The sequence below is a fragment of the Megalobrama amblycephala genome, linkage group LG8, assembly GCF_018812025.1.
Source record: "Megalobrama amblycephala isolate DHTTF-2021 linkage group LG8, ASM1881202v1, whole genome shotgun sequence".
NCBI lineage: Eukaryota > Metazoa > Chordata > Actinopteri > Cypriniformes > Xenocyprididae > Megalobrama > Megalobrama amblycephala.
The window spans coordinates 23,369,775-23,390,065 of record NC_063051.1 but is presented as its reverse complement, the minus strand read 5'-3'; the positions used below and the strand labels follow the sequence as shown (position 1 = coordinate 23,390,065).

Genomic DNA, 20,291 nt, shown 5'->3' with positions numbered 1-20,291 from the left:
GGTCTTTTATATCCATCATTAAAGCCGGAATTTATTACCATTTCCAAAGTGTCTCTTTACAGATTGTCTAAACACTAAAAACTATTATGATAATCGAGCATAACCATGCACAGCAGTTATAGTTTTTTTTTTTTTTTTTTAATGCTGGAGCACACATAATTAATATCCAAATTACATAATCGCTTCAGGACATCTATGATTTTATTGTCAGTTTGATTGACAAGAGCAGGAATTACTAGCATGTTTCCATATGTTATTTCAGATCACTGAACAATACAATTCAACAAATGTCATGAGTGTGACAAAGTAGTATTTTATATAAAATTTTGTCATTATTTAGTCACCCTCAAATGGTTCTAAACCTGCATGAAGTTCTTTCCTGTGTTGAACATAAAGGAAGATATTTTGAAGAAACAACCAAACAGTTGCCGGTCCCCACTGACTTCCATAGTATATATATGTAGTATATAAGTATATATCAGTAAATGATGACAGAATGTTCTTTTTTTGTGTGTGTGTGTGTGTGTGTGTGTGTGTGTGTGTGTGTGTGTGTGTGTGTGTGTGTGTGTGTGTGTGTGTGTGTGTGTGTGTGTGAACTATCCCTTTAAGAATGAGTGACGAGTGACACTCTTTCGAAAATGTCAAAAAAAAAACAACGAAAACTTATTTTTTGTGAATATTTATTTAGAGAATTATTATTATTATAAATAACATACATCACATAAATATTAAAATAATCGCTACAAAATGAAAAAACAAATAAGCATAAAAAAATAAATAAGCATTACATAAGCTCCCTCTAGCGGTACTTTACTGACACTTGAGGAACCGAACACAAACTCACACGTCAACAGAGCGACTCTGAAAGAGGGCGTGTCCTGAGACGAGTCCTAGCCTGTCATTGGATGTCTTTTGATTGACGCGCTGACGTGGGCGTTAGAGTGCAGGAAGTTTTTAATGAATCGCTGTTGTTTTTGAGGTAAGAGCATTCGCATTACCTTTATCATTTCACATGATATTATGATTTAATGTTTTGTTTATCAGTTTTTGTCTGCTAAAATCAGTGTTTAGTATTTATAAAGTGCAACGCTGTGTTTTTGTTCAATGAAGAGTGTAACTGCATCATTCTGAGATATTTGAAAGAGTGTTTGGATTGTTACATTAAGCTTAAGTGTTACATTAAGTTTTAGTGTTTATAATATAGAAACATAAAGTCAGGAAATCGCTTAATGTCCTAAGACGACTTCGTATGTGAATTCTAAGAACAATTTATAAATTGTATGACTTTGATGCTCGACGGTTTACACGGAGTCTTACAAAACAACGTATTTATTTATCTGAATTTTCTGACATATTAATCTCTTTATTCTGGAAGTCATTTGAGTGTTACAAAATCAGTATTATTAAACGTCTAAAATAGGAGGGAAAAAACATGGTTTCTTCTCATGTTTCATGAGTGACGTAGTGTAGTTAATTGTTAGACCTCCACTGAATTAAATAATTTATTCACTCAAATTTGTCCTGAAATTTGTAGTGTTTCCCCGTCCATTACTTTTAGAAGTAGATTTTTGGATCTTAAAAGGTTTTCTTTGAGGTTAGTCTTTCTCAGTCCTCAGTCCTGATCAAACACGATACGTTTAGATTGTCTTGACTTGTGATAAACTTGCCATGACTGGCATTTCTCAGACAAATTGAGAACTGAGGTGACAGATGGATTTAAAAAATAATAATAATACTTTTATTTGGGAAGGATGCATTAAATTGATAAAAAAAAAAAAAAAATACAGTAAAGACATTTATAATGTTGCAAAAAATATATATTTCAAAATAAATGCTATTCTTTTCAACTTTATGTTCGTCACAGACTCCTGAACGAAATGTTTCACAGTGTTTTCCACAACTGTTAATTGATAATAATAAGAAATCAGCATATTAAAATGATTTCTGAAGGATCATGTGACACTGAAGACTGCAGTAATGATGCTGAAAATTCAGCTTTGATCACAGGAATAAATTACATTTTAACATATATTCACATAGAAAACAGCTATTTTAAATTGTAAAAAATATTTCAGTTTTTACTGTATTTTTCATTAAATAACTGCAGTCTTAGACTACTTTCAAAAATTTTACTGACCCCCAAACTTTTGAACGGTAGTGTAAATTCAGTCATATCAGTCAAACATTTGGACTGAACTTATGTATCTCATTTTGACCTAAAGTTATGCTTAATTACTTAAAATGAGTTTTAGACACAAATATAAATTATGCCTATGTATACATTTATTATTAAAGTTTTAATGACATATTTTTCTACATGGATGAGCTTGTCTTGTGCTTGTAAAGTTTAGTCCAGGCAACTAGGATAGGTTATTTGAGCTATGTTAATGTATTCCGGCCTGTTTAGAGGTCATTAAGGTCACCAAGAAGATTGACAGACAGTTACGGTGCGCTGTCTTGCTCACTTACCCTTGTGCAAGGTTTAACGTTGACAGCAGTACATCGGTTTTGAGTCGAGTCATCGTCAAGATTAATGTGACGTTGAATGGATGAATGTTCACATCAGTCTGTAAATTTAGAGCGTCGTCTGACAGAATTAAACAGCCGGTTTGTTCTCTCTCTCTCTCTCTCTCTCTCTCTCTCTCTCTCTCTCTCTCTCAAACACACAAATCCACACAATAGCAGATGAAAAGAACGGCTGAGCCTGTTACAAACTGCTGGCATGGCTTTCATACTGTGTGTGTGTGTGTGTGTGTGTGTGTGTGTGTGTGCTGTTTTCATGTTTAGCTGGTTTAATGTTGGAATAATAGTTTTTAATGCTGTATGTGCAGCCAGGTCACAGTATGTGTGTGATTTCAGACGCGAGTGATAGATGTTGTGTAGATGCGTGTGTGATTGTTTGGGTGGGATGTGTGTTGTGCGAGCGCTTGAATGTACTGGGTCTCTCTCAGAACCACCAGTATCGCCTTCTTTGTTCATTCCACACACACCGTTCACAGAGAGAGATGGAATAAAGGGCTTGAATTTAGGTAAAATAAGCTCTGCACACAATTCTCTGTGGTGCGGATGATCTATCCAGATAGTTAGTGGTGAACTCAGCTCTAGGATGAAGGAGGTTTTAACTCCTCAATGGCAGCTGAAGGGTGGAGGGTTCCAGGCTTTACAGGTCTTCATCATCCATCAATCTGGGTATGTGCTCATCATGGATCATCCGAGCAGAAGAATTTCCTCTGTATGTTTGAGAAGTGCACAGCAGGTTAATAATTTATAAATCCCTTGAACTCTTTCCTCATTAAATTTAGCTATTTTTAACACAGTAAAGTCTGTTCTATCATATTTGATATTTGTAAGGCCTCTAAATGACCAGCATGATCTGAAGACCATGTTGCATACAATCTACTATGCCTTCTGTCTGATTGGCAGTTCATACTTTTTATCAAGTAAAAACCATTTAAATTGTACAAACATCACCTTCAGCTCATGATCCATGTGTCTTTCTGCTGTGAAATCTTTGATGATTTTTATAAAGTAAACGTAAGAATAACTTTTATATTGTTAGTAATACAGTATTTTAAGATGAACACTGGAATGAAGCAACTTTTACTTGAATATCCGTCATTTTTTTAGAAAAATCATGATAATCAAATATGATCATCAGGCTTTTGAGGAAGGCTTATTTGTTCATCTCAATCATCATTGTATTGCATTGCATTATATATTTTAAAACTACAGAGCTCTGAACATAAAACTAAGCATTTAAATAACGTCTTAAGACATTATTGGGGTAGATTGATGACTGATATTGTTTATATGCATTTAATGTAAGCAGCCAGTTAAGATTTTACATTACAAGATATCAGGATTTTATCTCATAAATATCAGCATCTCTTAATAAAATTGAGCTGTTTTTTTCCCCCTCAAGTTTGAGCTCCATATTCGTACTATATCAGACTGCATGAGCCATAAAATCCTGATGTATCAAAAATATGATACTCAACAAAAACACGCCAATTTTAATTTTTTATTTTAAGATCTATAAGTAGTTTCTGATTATTATTTTTGTCTCAGGCTTTACAGGGTAAAAAATGTATTTAAAATGATGTACGGTCAGTCAAGTTCATATTTCATATCTGCAACCGTGTCATATCAGCGTCCTAATAAAAGATGTGAGTGGTTTGACTCGTGAGGTCTGACATGTTGAGGTCACATGACCAAACCACACAACCAACATTAGTTTCTGCCAATAAACCAGGCTGGTTAGTAGATAGTTCTCATTGTGCTCAAAAACGCACAGCTACAGACAGTATTGTCAGTTCTGTTTTTAAATGTTTATGATTTTCCTGTAATTATTGTGCTCATTTAATTTCAGGAATTTCATGTATGTCTTATTTGCTGTGATGAAGTGGTATTTTTATGTCTTTATATCGGCCATCAGGCACCCTGATTTCTAAATAGGCGTCTGCCTTTGGAAAATCACAATCCAAATGCTGAGATGAGTTTGTGTTTTTGTTTGTTAATTTGATTGTCATCCAGAACCGGCTGAGGCTGCACTATTTACTCATTAATGACCTAATTATTAATAAAAAAAGTCTGGTCTGGTCTGGTCATATATGGTGTTTGTTAAACAAAGTATTTTTATGTGACGTTTTTCCTCAAGACTGACATATTATAATGCCAGATTTGAGATTTTTTTAATGCCAAAAATCTTGGTTCTCATACATCTCAAGCTCATCTTCTGGCATTTTGCTATTTCAGCTTGTTGCTTGATTTATATATTTCTTTATATAAAAGAAAAATGGATCAGAAAGATGTTTAAGCAGCTGTTAAAGATGTCGTTCCTCAGGCTGATCATGAAATCAGACAGCATTGAGCTGAAGAGATTTCAACACGTTTAGGTGTTTCTTAATATCAACACCAAAATTCATCCTTATTGTGAATTATTCATAAGTGCAGGTTTTTCTAAAGAAAAAAGTCCTAACACCAAAAAGATGAGGAACATATTACCTATTTACATGCACCAAAATTAATATGTAACATTTCAGTTTATGTTGTGTCAGATTCTGTTTTACAAATGTAAGAAATGATTTCAGTTATGGCATGACTTCAAGTCTGCCAACATGTCATGATGATAAAGATGTTGCGCACTGTCAGACTTTTGCTCTGTGTGCAAAGGTCATAGCCGTACATTAAGTGTCAGTAACAAAATATGACCTAAAAGTCGTACAAGCCACATTTTCATATTCTTTTTCCTCTTACTCTTTAGTCCCAGACCATGAACTACGTGGGTCAGCTGGCTGAGACAGTGTTTGTGACTGTAAAGGAGCTTTATCGCGGTCTGAACCCGGCCACACTTACTGGTGGCATCGACGTCATTGTGGTTCGCCAGCCTGATGGCAGCTACCAGTGCTCACCGTTCCACGTACGCTTTGGGAAACTCGGAGTCCTGCGGTCCAAAGAGAAAGTGGTGAGTTGGAAATTTGTTAACTTCAGTTATCTACCATCACTAATTATTAGTGTAGATTTAGAGGAAAATGTGTTTGTGTTCTGAACGGCTTTGAACGTTTCTGGTTGATCTGTCGGTTAGTTTAAGTTCTAATGCTTGTCTGACAAAATGTTCCTCTTTCTTAGAACTAACTAACCTTTAAAACCAGAACATGGGTTGAGAATCTTGTTAGCAGGAAATAGATTTCAAGATGTACAAGCGATTCAAAAACAGAGTGAAAATAACTACCCAGAAGTTCTCATATTAAAGGTGTAACACATTTTGCTAGATAGTGATGACAGTCATATTTTAATTTAAAAGCAGTGGCATTTCATTTAATTTTAAATGTAACTATTTATTTATTTATTATGTATTTTTTTTTAAAGCATATTTAATGACAGTTATATTTTCATTCACATTTAACTTAATTTAACCTAATTAAACCCAATTTAAATGAACCTTTTTTTTATTAATTTAATGAGTTATATTTTCAGTTAACAGCAATGGCATTTCATTTAATTTCATTAAAATTTAACTTAATTTAACTTTTTTTTTATTTTACAGCAAATTTAATGCCATGCATAATTTCATTCAGCAATATTATTTTCCTAGCATTTTACTTTTTTGTTTGTTTGTTTGTTTGTTTTTTATTTAAAATGCTTGTAGCATTTTTTTTTAGGTTGTTTTAGGTTTTAGGTTTTTTTAAGTTTGTCAAAGATTTTCATGGCCATTTCCACTCTCTAACCTATTAAACATGCTTTTTTGCTTCTGTACCTCTAAAAGACCTCTGCCTATTGGCATGCTTCATTCTATGTACTGAAATGTACATTTGGGGCATTCATACGTTAATGAGCTCAAGGATAATAATGATTGAGGTTTGAGTATGTCTACATAGCACATCATTTTATTTCAAACGAGAGAAGAAAATCTTATTTTTGTCATTAATTGGTTGGTTTTCAGAATCCATATTTCTAAATATTCATCCAGATCCTTGTTCAGGTCACATAACCTCTGTATTCGTCCTTCCACAGGTGGATATTGAGATCAATGGCGAGCCTGTGAGCCTGCATATGAAGCTGGGAGATAATGGAGAGGCGTTCTTCGTGGAGGAGAACGAGGATTTTGAGGTCTGTCCAGATGATGCGAGTTTGTCCTGCGAGATCACTAATCTCTCGTTTAATGTTCTGCTTTGGTTTTCACAATACTTTCTCTGTGTCCATCTCAGACGAGGGTTCCCGCTCATCTCTGCACCTCTCCCATCCCCACTGATGTTCCAGAAGTGTCTGAGGCGACTGAGTCTTCCTGCGGTGTCACGTCTTCCTCCAGCCGTCGCAAAAAACGCCGCAGGAAACGGGCGCGTTCAGACAACCATCTGCGTGAGGATGCTAGTTCCTCCTCGGACGAGAAAGGAGAAAGTCTAGACCAGGATGTCCTAAAGGAGGAGTCACTTTTGGCCGCCAGGTTAGATGTTTACTAAGGTTATTGTACATTTACTTTTCCAGAAATTTCTGAAACTGTCAGAAAGAAGTACGATTGGTAGCTGTTTATTTCATAGTTGCACCAGCTGTGTATAAATTACAGCCTAGTTTTAAAGTAAATGGGCACTAAGTTACAACTTACGCACTAATTAAACTTAGTTGAAGCATAACTCGGTAGCACTTTATATTACAGTCCCGTTTCACATGCACATACTAAGTACATATTGTAGTAATGACACTAACTGGATAATACCTGGGTAGTTGCCTTACATTACTCAGTACTTTCATGGGTAAGTACATTGAAATAGCAAATACTGTAAAATAAAGTTTAAAACTTACAACTCTACATATAAACCAGGGCCCTAAATTGCCCAAGCGGCAAATGCTAGTAAAAATCAGTATATGAAACGGTGTCAATTGCCAGTTGCCCGGTAACATTTTTATGAATTCTAACAATGCGATGTTGTGAGAACATGACATAAACCTGACATGAACGACGCTTGGGACATTTGACAGGCCAGTGCTGCAATGTTTGAGCCTTGTCAATTTGAATATTCAAGCGCAAGAAGACGCAAAAGGGAACTCAATTTGTTACTTACGTGCTGGGAAGTTTAGTGTTCACACACATCTGAAGCGCCCTCCCAGAAAGCCGCGTCTCAGACAGAGTGCGAATACTGAAATCAGCTGTTTCACGTCTTCTTGTGCTTGAATATTCACACTAAAATTATGTAAAAAAAAAAAATAAATAAGTCTCTGCAAAGTTATCCTAGTAAACACAGTCCATGCATTGGGTCTTAAAGTGACAGCAGCCTAATATTTCTGCTGCTGTCTGTTTTTAATTATTAATCAAACAATAAACAGGACAAAGAAAAAATCACTCACTGCCCTTGACTGAATAACTTTTGAAATTTTAATAAGGATTAATCTATGTTTCATTTATACAGTGAAGACTATCCAGTGTTATTTTACATTACTTTATTCAATGCCTCTACTTAAAAACTACTGTTACTTGTCTTTGATAATGTTTTACATTTATATTAGATGACTGATGGTTTGTGTTTTTACTCTCTACAGTAAGTCTATATACTTCTCGATGTCAGAGGAACCCTGCGAGGAACCGCCTGAGGCCCAGAGCAGAGATGTTCATCCTCACTCTGATGGAGAGTGTTCTATTAATGAGAGGTACTTATATATCCTTAAAGGTGCCCTACTTTTTCAAAAAAAAAAAATGTGTCTGAATGTGTCTGTGAAGTTTCAGCTCAAAATACCCCATAGATTTTTTAATTCATTTTTTTAACTGCCTATTTTGGGGCATAATTAGAAATGAGGAAGAGCTCGCGCTTGCCTTAAACAACATAAAAAAAGTTCAAACAGCTAATATAACCCTCAAAATGGATCTTTACAAAGTGTTCGTCATGCAGCATGTCTAATCGCGTAAGTACAGTATTTATTTTGATGTTTACGTTGATTCTGAATGAGTTTGAGGCTATGCTCCATGGCTAACGGCTTATGCTACACTGTTGGAGAGATTTATAAAGAATTAAGTTGTTTATGAATTATACAGACTGCAAGTGTTTAAAAATGAAAATAGCGACAGCTCTTGTCTCCGTGAATACAGTAAGAAACGATGGTAACTTTAACCACATTTAACAGTACATTAGCAACATGCTAACAAAACATTTAGAAAGACAATTTACAAATATCATGTTATCATGAATCATGTCAGTTATTATTGCTCCATCTGCCATTTTTTGCTATTGTCCTTGCTTGCTTGCTTACTTAGTCTGTTGATTCAGCTGTGCACATACAGACGTTCTGCCCTTGTGTAATGCCTTTCATAATGTTGGGAACATGGGCTGGCATATGCAAATATTGGGGGCGTACACCCCGACTGTTACGTAACAGTCGGTGTTATGTTGAGATTCGCCTGTTCTTCGGAGGTCTTTTAAACAAATGAGATTTATATAAGAATGAGGAAACAATGGAGTTTGAGACTCACTGTATGTATTTTCCATGTACTGAACTCTTGTTATTTAACTATGCCGAAATAAATTCAATTTTTGAATCTAGGGCACCTTTAAACATCTTCAAAGTTATGTTAACTTTCTCTGTTCATATTACGAGTATCTAAACGCACAGCTCTGCCTACATTGTTGTCTCTGTCTGTAGTGTGTTCTACAGTCGGCCCTCTTCTCCTAAGAGTGATTCAGAGCTATGCAAGCCGCAGGAGTCTTTAGGACCTCAGATGCAGTGGAACTGGGGAGCTTTTCCCAAGGTACAGTGCTGTATTGAACTATTGCATGTGTAGCTTTCATCGCAGGTAAAGTCCAAAATGTCAGAATGTTTCAAAGCCAAGTGAGCTACCTACCTAGGTTTGTTCCTGGACAAGGCTGTTTTAGAACATTTTCTGAAGAATATCTGTGATGGTTGCATGTGCATTGTTACAAAAGATTTCTTTGTTTATGTAGGTGTGTCAGGCAGAGAGGGATGAATCTGATTTGCTGCTATCACCCATTACGCCCTCTGACCACTCCCACTTCCGCACGATCCATCGACAAAGATCTTTTGATGTGGACGCCACTGACTCTACAGCGACGGTGACTCTGGTGAGACCAGAACCTCAGATTGGTACGACCAGCCCTATTCCTTCAGATTACTCTCATGAAGTGCTTTCTTCATCGATTAACACACAACTGAACGTCAAGGTCACCGAAACACATGTAGTGGCCTTTCAGTCCACAGACGACTGCTTGACCACACTGGAAAACAAAGAGACTGGAGGCTTAACAGCTAAAACTGTTAGCAGCACAGACAATGAAACTAAGACGTATGATAAAACTAGCTCTGCTAATACAATCCACAGGACCAGTGCTGTCAACAATGCAGGTAGTTTAGATTCTGACATAGAAAGCCAAGAGACCTGTGATGAGAAAAACATCTCGGTCGTCTCCAAAATCCAAACCATTTCCCATGTCACGTTCAGTGAGACTGAATCAAAGGTTTTAGAAGCAGAAACAGAGATAAACTCAGCAGACACAATCACGGTTTTACCGAAACACCAAAGCTCTGCGGAAAAACTGACACTCAGGACGGGAGACTCAGAGGAGGGTTTAGAGGTTTTACAGACCAATCAGAACGCTGATGACGCTAAAGTGATGCCAGCTCTGGAGTCCATAATCCAATCAGAGGATCAGACGGTTCTTGAGTCCTCCTCTAAAGCGACAGACTCTCAGGACAAGAGGAAAGGTAGTGGATTACATTATCTGTACTAATTCAATGCTTGAAAACGATGTGAAACATTTTACCTGTATGTGTTCTTCCTAGTCAAGCGGAGTCAACATTTGGGACCGTCTGATATCTATCTAGATGACCTCTCCAGTCTTAATCCTGAAGTCGCTGCCCTCTATTTTCCCAAAAGGTTAGAAGATTCAGTAAGCAATATGCATAACAGATAAGATAATAAAATAAAACTGTGTTATTGATTTATTTGATTTGTTTTATTTATGCTGCTTTTTGACACAATAACTAAATTTTTGCTGTACTACAACAATAAAAATATAATATTCATCAAGCATATTATTATTAGTAGTAGTTTTATTAGCAATAATAATAATAAATCCAAAGTAAAATAAAACTATTTTATTGTTTTGTTTTATTGTTTTATTTCAGTTTTTTGACACAATAACTAAATGATAGACTACAACAACAAAAATATAATATTCATCAAGTATATTATTATTATTATTAGCAAAATAATAATTAATCCAAAATAAAATAAAACTATTTTGTTTTTTTTTTGCTTTTTGACACAATAACTAAATGATAGACTACAAAAATATAATATTCATTGAGTATATTATTAATATTATATTATAATTAGTAATAAAATAATAATAATAATAGCAAAAAAATAAAATATAATATTTGAGTGTATTATTACTACTAATAATAATACAATAAAATATAATATTAATTGGGTATATTATTTTTATTAACAAATCAATCATTTTAGTTTTTTATATATTTATGCAAAGTTATTTTGTGATCAGTATAGTCACAAATATATTTTCATCATTGTTTTTGAATCACTGTTATTTAAAATATTGAGTAATTATCCAAACAATACTTCATCCAACAACAGAGAGACTCCAAATTCACACAACATTGCAGAATTGCTCTACATCAAAGATATGACCAACTTTCAATATTGGAGTCCACTTTACGAATCTGTCACTGAAAAAGCCATATTGAACATCTTTTAATGTGAATTTTGTGGTCTGTGGTGGTTCCGTCTGTTCTGCGGTAGTTGTTGATGACTTGACTATTATTTTAAATTTGGAAAAGAGTATAAGAAAGAGTAGGTGTGTCTCTTTTTAAATTCCTCCCTCTGTCTTTTCAGCGAGGCAGAGTCTTCGGATCCCCGCTCAACCCATCCGCCCGATCCGTCTCCTCCCTCAGGTCAGCTGTCCCCTCAGTCACTGGGCAGCACCAATGCAGACAGCGGTACGGAGTATCTGTCTGACTCTACGACAGACTCGCTGGACGTGACCATGTCTCTGTGTGGGAGAGGAGACATCAGTCAAATCAGTAAAGGTAAAGAGCGAGACAGACATGCGAGACATTTTTGTTGGTTGCTTAGTTTCTGCTTTTGTTGCATTGTGCTGTGTAGCTCCACCCACAGTGAAATCTTATTGGTCCACACTCCTGCTTTGAATAACCGTATATTAAACATCAAATGTATTCTGTTTGGCTGTGATTTTGTTGTTTCATGCAGCATTTTATTTTCAGCAAAGACAAAAAAAGAAGCATTAAGCTGATGTCTTTTTGAACTTTTTGTGCGTGTGTTGCAGAGAAGTTCACGGAGCATCTTGTCAAGTTTCAAGACTTTGTCAACAACCCTGGAATAATTGAAGACCCAAATCTGGTCATATGCATCAACTCAAAGTTAGTTAAATTTTCACTTCAATTCAAGTTTATTTGTATAGCACTTTTCACAATACATATTGTTTCAAAGCTGCTTTACAGAAAATACTTGTTTCAATATAGATAGTATGTGTAATGCTTATTTATTTAGCAATAAGAAGCCACAAGATATTGTGTGCTACAACGATAAAATGTTAGTATTGATATAGTAATATAGTAAGCCTAACTGTTGGTTTGTTGAATTAAACTGAGGTGAAGTCACATATATCTGCTGTTTTAGGGATTAGACATGGCTTATACAATCAGATTTTAGAGCCAGAGGTTTTTATGTTTCATAATGGTCTTTATCACATCTGCAGTTTGATAATATTATAATATGGATTTTGTTTTAGCTTTGCGGTTGATTTGTTTCAGGTATTATAACTGGGCCGTTGCTGCACCAATGATTCTGTCAGTTCAGGCTTTCCAGAAGACTTTACCAAAGGTAGGTTGACTCAGAGGTCCTTGATCAGTGCTTAAATGACTAATCATTCACGGATAATGACTTTTTTGTTGTTTTAGAGCACCATTGACCAACTAGTCAAAGATAAGATGCCGAAGAAGTCTGGCCGCTGGTGGTTCTCCTGGAGGAGGAAAAATTTGAACAATATTGCGGTAAAAACTGAGTCCATTTCATTGAACTAACAGAATCTAACAGTAAAGAAATTGTTTGTAACTGAAACGAGCAACTCTGAGATGATTGTGCAATTTCCCCTTTAAGAGACTGATAATCGTAACATCTGCTGACTGTGCCTGACTATCTCTAATACTGCATTGCACATTAATTTTGAATATTTTTCAAATGTTAGGGAAACACAAAACCTGACTCAGAAGGGATTCAGCTTGAAGCATCTGCCGCTATCGCTGGACCCTCTTCACTGAAGTAAGATGTGTGTTTGCATGCATGCAGAATATTACATATGGACATAATTTGACACGAATAATTGAGAAGGGCGTTTGACAAATCCTCCTCTAGCCATGCACCATCACAAACCACCAACAATGCATGAAAATGTGTTGGGATTAAATCAAAAAATGTCTTTTTTATGTGTGTCATATGAGACAAAAAAGGATGCAAAGGAACAAAACAAAAGCGACAGAAGTTAATAACCAAACTTAAAGCATCCACGCCAACAGTTTTCAGTATACAGTCCAAAAAATACAGGACAAATAAAAATGAATTAAATATAATCAAAACTTGCTGAAAACACCTTTAAATTGAATGCATCTGTGCACCACATCACAGCAAGTTCTTCTCACACTCAATCGTGCAACCTTTTTATAATATTGCATAATTTTGTAAGTAAGTTTGGTACGAAAGCACCATGTAAATAAATGGGCTTCCTCTCCTGTTCAGAGAGCTCTTAACCTTTGACATACTGACTCTTTCTTCAGTTAAACATTATGAAAGTCAGTATTATCAACACTATTGGCTGACTTGTGTGAATGTGCATTGCTTATTTTATCTTTGACAGTAAAGTCAATAATTGCTGTTTTTTGTTTGTTATTTGTTGTGCACAGGAGTTCTGTTGAACTCTCGAGCGATGAGGATGGTTCTCTCTCCATGAAGAGTGAGACGTTGAACACAGCGCAGTGCATCAGTCAGATGTATCGCAAGTCCCTCCGGTTGACCTCCGAACAGATCGTAAGAATCACATCTAACAATGTCATCATCGTTATCAATATCGTTTGAGTGGTAAAGATTAGTCAGGAGCAACTGGACTTTCTACAATTTGGAAATAAATTGAAACATTGCACCTCAGAATCAAAAGATAGAAATAAGAAATACTATTTTAAATGTAAATAAATGCCATTAAAGGCCCCGTTCTTTGTGATCCCATGTTTCAAACTTTAGTTAGTATGTAATGTTGTTGTTGGAGTATAAATAAAATCTGTAAAATTTTAAAGCTCAAAGTTCAATGCCAAGCGAGATATTTTATTTAACAGAAGTCGCCTACATCGAACGGCCAGTTTGGACTACATCCCTCTACTTCCTTCTTTAATGACGTCACTAAAACAGTTTTTTGACTAACCTCCGCCCACAGGAATTCACAAGAGTTGCGTTTGTAGAGTGTGTTTGTCGCCATGTCGTCGAAACGCTGTTATTTTTATCCCGCAGTCCAATCACCGGGTCTGATTCCGGCTCAAATTGATAGGGTAAAATTAAAGATATGTTTACAATAACACTGAGCGCATGCATCTCCACGTTATGGTAAGAGGCGTGACTTTTCCGGGCACGTGCGCTCAGAGCTGTCGAATCACAACACAGGAACCGCTGGCACAATCAGAACTCGTTACGTATTTCTGAAGGACGGACTTCATAGAACAAGCAAGTCATCAGCCCGTTTTTATGACAGTGGAAACAGCGGTATACAGATAAGTAAATTATGTGAAAAATACTGTGTTTTTTTACACGCGAAACATGAACACATGTTATTTTGCACACTATAAACACAATCAAAGCTTCAAAAAACCACGTAAAACGGGACCTTTAATATTAATTTTCATGACTGTATTACAGTAATGAGAGGGTTTGTTGCATTACAATAATGACAATTTGGGTTGAAAATGTAGTTAATGTGAATGTCATGAAAATGTCTCAATACTACCTGGACATTTCATACTGAACAGTTATTTATTAAAGAGGACCTATTATGCTTTTATCCATGTTCAACTGTCTTTAGTGTGTAATTTTGGTGTTTTAACTAAATTAGCTCTGCAAATTTCCAAAGCACAAAGTCCCTCCAGCGGGAGTTATTCTCTATATCAGTGTGAACTGTTTCTGAACTCCCTGAAACGTCTCCGTTGTAGTCTCGAGTTTTCTTCTGGGAATGAACACGTCACAATATTCCTTACTTAAATTTTAATTCCCGCCCAAGGCATATGCAAAATAAAGGGTTAAGATAGTTAGTCGAGTGTTGAAACTCACAGTTATGGTAAGGGGCGGGACATTTCCCAAACACGCTTGAAGCGTCAGCACCAATCACAACACACTGGTCCAGCCGACCAATCAGAGCACATTGTGCTTTTCAGAAGAAGGGGCTTCATACAGACAGGAACTAAACAGAGTGTTACTGACAGACTGGGAAGAAAGGAGCTGCAACAATGTTAAATATGGGAAAAAATAATGTGTTTTTTGAACATTCAAGCATGAAAACCTGTTTTAGTAGAGCCCAAAAATCTAAATCAAGACTTTGCAAAAGGGTATAATATGGCCTCTTTAATAAACTAGATGTGTAATGACTTGTATGAATTTTAAATTTTATTTATTTTGTTGTGTGTGGCAGGAGAGTCTAAATCTGCGTGAAGGGGCCAATAATGTTGTGTTCAGTGTGACCACGCAGTATCAGGGAACCTGCCGCTGTGAAGCTGCCATTTACCTGTGGAACTATGATGACAAAATCATCATCTCAGACATCGATGGAACCATCACTAAGTGAGTCTGTGTGTTTGTCTGAGCCTCTGCAGGATTTCAAGTTACTGTGTACATTATGCTAACAGTTGTTCACCTTTCTCACGGTATCAGGTCAGACGCACTGGGTCACATTTTACCGCAGCTGGGGAAAGACTGGACTCATCATGGCATCGCCAAACTATATCACAAAATACATCAGTAAGAAACACACAAGGTTCAATTCACAAGTTTCTGATTTTGATAAAAAATTTGTAGTTCACTATAATCATGTTTGATTTTTATAATAGTTTTAATAGATACAGAAACTATTTAAAGGTCCCGTTCTTCATGATCCCATGTTTCAAACTTTAGTTAGTGTGTAATGTTGTTGTTAGAGTATGAATAAAATCTGTAAAATTTTAAAGCTCAAAGTTCAATGGCAAGCGAGATATTTTATTTAACAGAAGTCGCCTACATCAAACGGCTAGTTTGGACTACATCCCTCTACTTCCTTCTTTAATGACGTCACTAAAACAGTTTTTGACTAACCTCCGCCCACAGGAATACACAAGAGCTGCGTTTGTAGAGTGTGTTTGTCGCCATGTCGTCGAAACGCTGTTATTTTCATCCCGCAGTCCAATCACCGGGTCTGATTCCGGCTCAAATTGATAGGGTAAAATTAAAGACATGTTTACAATAACACTGAGCGCATGCATCTCCACGTTATGGTAAGAGGCGTGACCTTTCCGGGCAAGGTTCGCTAAGCTGCTGTCGAATCACAACACAGGAACCGCTGGCACAATCAGAACTCGTTACGTATTTCTGGACGGAGTTCATAGAACAAGCAAGTCATCAGCCCGTTTTTATGACAGTGGAAACAGCGGTATACAGATAAGTAAATTATGTGAAAAATACAGTTTTTTTTACACGCGAAACATGAACACATGTTATATTGCACACTATAAACAATCAAAGCTTCAAAAAAACACGAAAAATGGGACCTTTAAAGCTGCAGCAATACAAATATTTTAAAGGTGTCATAGCACACTTTAATAAGTTTTTAACGTTTTTTTTCCCTGAGATGCACTAGAAATAAGGACATGCCGGTTAATTAATTATATTAAATGCATATATACAAAGTTACTCTAGATGGCGCAGGCTGATAGGTCCTTTACACAATCTGCCAGCAATCACATCATTCTCTATATGGCACAGCTGATTGATTACTGCTGTATCAGTAGCCAATGAGCTTGATTGGTCTGCATTTGCTGTAGCAGTTGCAGCACACTTTCAGAAACCCTCCACCTTCCCCAGCTCCACCTGTATAGATCTGCTACAGGTAATTCATGTATGCTTTTGCACAGCAGCAGCATATCTTACTTGTTCACAGCTGTGTGTTGTGTGTGTATTAGCAGTAGCAAGACCTGCACTTGATCTGCAGCAGAAACAATAACAGCAGCAGCAGTGTAACAGATCTATTCCACCAAGACCAAACATATCAATATTGTCATCTCCGTTATCACACCAAACACTCCGAGAGTTGTCATGACAGTACTATATTTGTTGAAAAAGTCCCTCATGCAATTTGCTTTGCAATATCACATCTCACTTTCATTGTTCCATGAGCATGAACAGTTTTAAAAACACTGCTGTTCTGGTCTGGCCTGTTAAGCTGTTTTAAATGCATGGTGTGAAATGCATTATATAATTGATATATTGACAGCCCAATTAATACTTTTATTCAGCTAGGATGCATTAAAGGATTAGTTCACCCAAAAATGAAAATTCTGTCATTTATTACTCACCCTCATGCCGTTCCACACCCGTAAGACCTTCGTTAATCTTCGGAACACAAATTAAGATATTTTAGTTGAAATCCGATGGCTCAGTGAGGCCTTCAGAGGGAGCAATGACATTTCCTTTCTCAAGATCCATAAAGGTACTAAAAACATATTTAAATCAGTTCATGTGAGTACAGTGGTTCAATATTAATATTACAAAGTGACGAAAATATTTTTGGTGCACCAAAAAAAACAAAATAATGACTTATTTAGTGATGGCCAATTTCAAAACACTGCTTCAGGAAGCATCGGAGCATAATGAATCAGTGTATCAAATCATAATTCAGATCGCGGGTCAAACTGCCAACGGCTGAAATCACGTGACTTTGGCGCTCCGAATAGCAGATTCGATACACTGATTCTTTGTGGTCCGATGCTTCCTGAAGCAGTGTTTTGAAACCATCTCTACATAAGTCGTTTTTTTTTTTGGCGCACCAAAAATATTCTCGTATTCTCACGGAGCCATCAGATTTCAACTAAAATATCTTAATTTGTGTTCCGAAGATTAACGGGTCTTACGGGTGTGGAACGGCATGAGGGTGAGTAATAAATGACAGAATTTTAATTTTTGGGTGAACTAACCCTTTAAATTAATCAAAAGTGACAGTAAATACAATTATAAGATTACAAAAGATTTCTATTTCAAATAAATGCTAGGTTTCCACAAAATATGAAGCAGCACAACTGTTTTCAACATTGATAATAATCAGAAATGTTTCTTGAGCAGCAAATCAGCATATTAGAATGATTTCTGAAGGATCATGTGACACTAAAGACTGGAGTTATGATGCTAAAAATTCAGCTTTGAACACAGGAACAAATTATATTTTACAAAATATTGACATAGAAAATGGCTATTTTAGATTGTAATAATATTTCAATGTATTGATCAAATAAATGCAGACTTTGTGAGCAGAAGAGATTTCATTCAAAAACATTTTAAAAATCTTACCGAACCTCAAGCTTTTGAATGCTGGTGTATTTATCAATTTATGATTTCGTTCTTCTCTTGCAGGAATGGTTATAAGTTCCTGTACTGTTCGGCTCGAGCTATAGGCATGGCAGACATCACTAAGGGTTACTTACAGTGGGTCAATGATAGAGGAACTGTCCTACCCAAAGGACCAGTGCTACTGGCTCCCAGCAGCCTGTTTTCTGCATTACACAGGTGAGCACATAGAAAAGAGGGCTGTGTTACTGTTAAAGTCGCCATGAAATGGAAGATGAGCTTGTCTTTTCTTCCCTATTGTGACATATATCTGAGTGAAGTGGCTTCTGGAACAAGAACAAATGTAGGGCGGGGCTTGATTTTGTCCAATTGATTGGATGGTTGTGGTTTGCTATTGGTGGATCTCATGTGAGTGACAGGTTGCCCCGCCCTCGTCATCAGAGAAGAGATGTCGCTGCAAGAGGGAGGGGAAGTTATTTTATTTCAAGATTACGAGGAACATGAATTTAAAGAAATAATGGCGTGCAAGGATAAATAGTGCAACATTACATAAAAAAATTAGAATTGTCAATTTTGATTTCATGGTGACTTTAATGTAGTCTCATGTTGCCAGAACCTTAAAGTCCACTTTACAGATTACTGCCCAGATGATATCGAGGCTGAGACTACTGTTAATGTAATTCTTTGTGTGTGTTTCTCAGGGAGGTGATTGAGAAGAAGCCAGAGGTGTTTAAGATCGCCTGTCTCACTGATATCAGAGATCTGTTCAGTCCCATCAGACAGCCCTTCTACGCTGCCTTCGGCAACAGAACTAACGTGAGGGTTTCTGTAATATTACAAACATGCATTTCCAAGGAATTATGGGAGAGCCTGACCATATTTTACATCTATGTCTAGGATGCATATGCATATAAGGAGGTTGGTGTGCCCGAGACTCACATATTCACTGTCAACCCGAAAGGAGAACTAATACAAGAAAAGACCAAAGCAAACAAGTCCTCGTAAGTCACATCTTGCACACACACACACTTACTCGCTTTTTTTCATTGATAATATTCACAAATAAAAAAAATAATTTTGTTTGACTGGCATTGTGTGTGTGTGTGTGTGTGTGTGTTTGTGTGTGTTTCAGCTACTCTCATCTCAGCGAGCTGGTGGATCACTTCTTCCCCTTCATCTGTAAAGATCCAACCACATCCTTCGACTGTCCTGAGTTCAGCCATTTCTCATTCTGGAGGGAGCCGTTGCCTCCGCTGGACCTCGCTGATCTGATCTAGACACATCATCCTTCTGGTTTAACTCCACACCAATCATCTCTCAGTGTCAATCAGTTATACCTCTTTCTCAACATTTCTTCTTTATATAGAGCCGAATGTGTCTGTGCATTTAAACTGGAGATGTACACACACACACACAAGCAAGCCTGTGGATCTACACAAACACAGCATGATACGTGCAATCGTAATGCTATAACACTATACTAAGCATCTTTTCTTCATCAGAAATGTTTTTTGACCCCACTAACAAATCTCATGAATCTGTGTTAAAGCCGCTGTGTGCCTTCACTATTACTATAATACTGAGCTGGGATTCTCATGAATGTATGTTCATTTCAACTTCTCCAAAATAATGGCCTATGACGAATTTTTATTTGTATTTTTTATTATTTTTTTTATACAATTGCTTTATTTGAGTGGTTACTGTAAGAGTGTGAATTTGTTTTATTGGAAAATACTTTACTTGAAACTAAATTGTATTTCTATTTATTTAGAGCATTCAAATTGAGCAAAGACAATCTATATGTATTTGGCATTTATTGTATTTAAAAAAAAAAACATTGAAAATAAAAACATCACTGAGTGACATTTGAAAATTCAGTAAGCCTTACTTGCTCATTTATTTGTTCAAATCTTAATGTACCGTGCAAAGAATGCATGAATCCATGCTGGAAATTAGACACTTTTGACATGCTGATTTTAAGAACTAAGATCTGTGACACAAATTTTTTTAATTTTGCATTCTGTATAGGAAGGATAAGGAATTATTCCAAACTTTGAACTCCGGTTATAAAGAGGGAAACATCAACCAAAAACTTGTTCAAATAATAATATTTAAATAATTAATGTTAAATACACACATTAGGGTTATTTTTTAGTTAGAATCTCTTTGACCAAAATAGATTAAA

The 20,291-nt window shown here is 36.2% G+C and overlaps 1 protein-coding gene across 1 annotated transcript; it reads left to right on the top strand.

Annotated features, from left to right (window-relative positions):
* Window positions 1-828: 828 nt before the first annotated feature.
* On the top strand, window positions 829-19,989 carry zgc:123305. Its single transcript, XM_048200133.1, has 20 exons — window positions 829-979; window positions 5,264-5,464; window positions 6,514-6,609; window positions 6,708-6,943; window positions 8,035-8,142; window positions 9,130-9,235; window positions 9,429-10,206; window positions 10,285-10,378; window positions 11,360-11,553; window positions 11,811-11,904; window positions 12,298-12,367; window positions 12,445-12,537; window positions 12,732-12,805; window positions 13,444-13,567; window positions 15,210-15,358; window positions 15,449-15,535; window positions 18,173-18,325; window positions 18,808-18,922; window positions 19,004-19,107; window positions 19,239-19,989. Exons 2-20 carry the CDS (start codon window positions 5,273-5,275, stop codon window positions 19,381-19,383), a joined length of 3,012 nt encoding a protein of 1,003 aa, XP_048056090.1. The 5' UTR covers window positions 829-979; window positions 5,264-5,272; the 3' UTR covers window positions 19,384-19,989.
* The last annotated feature ends 302 nt before the right edge of the window (window positions 19,990-20,291 follow it).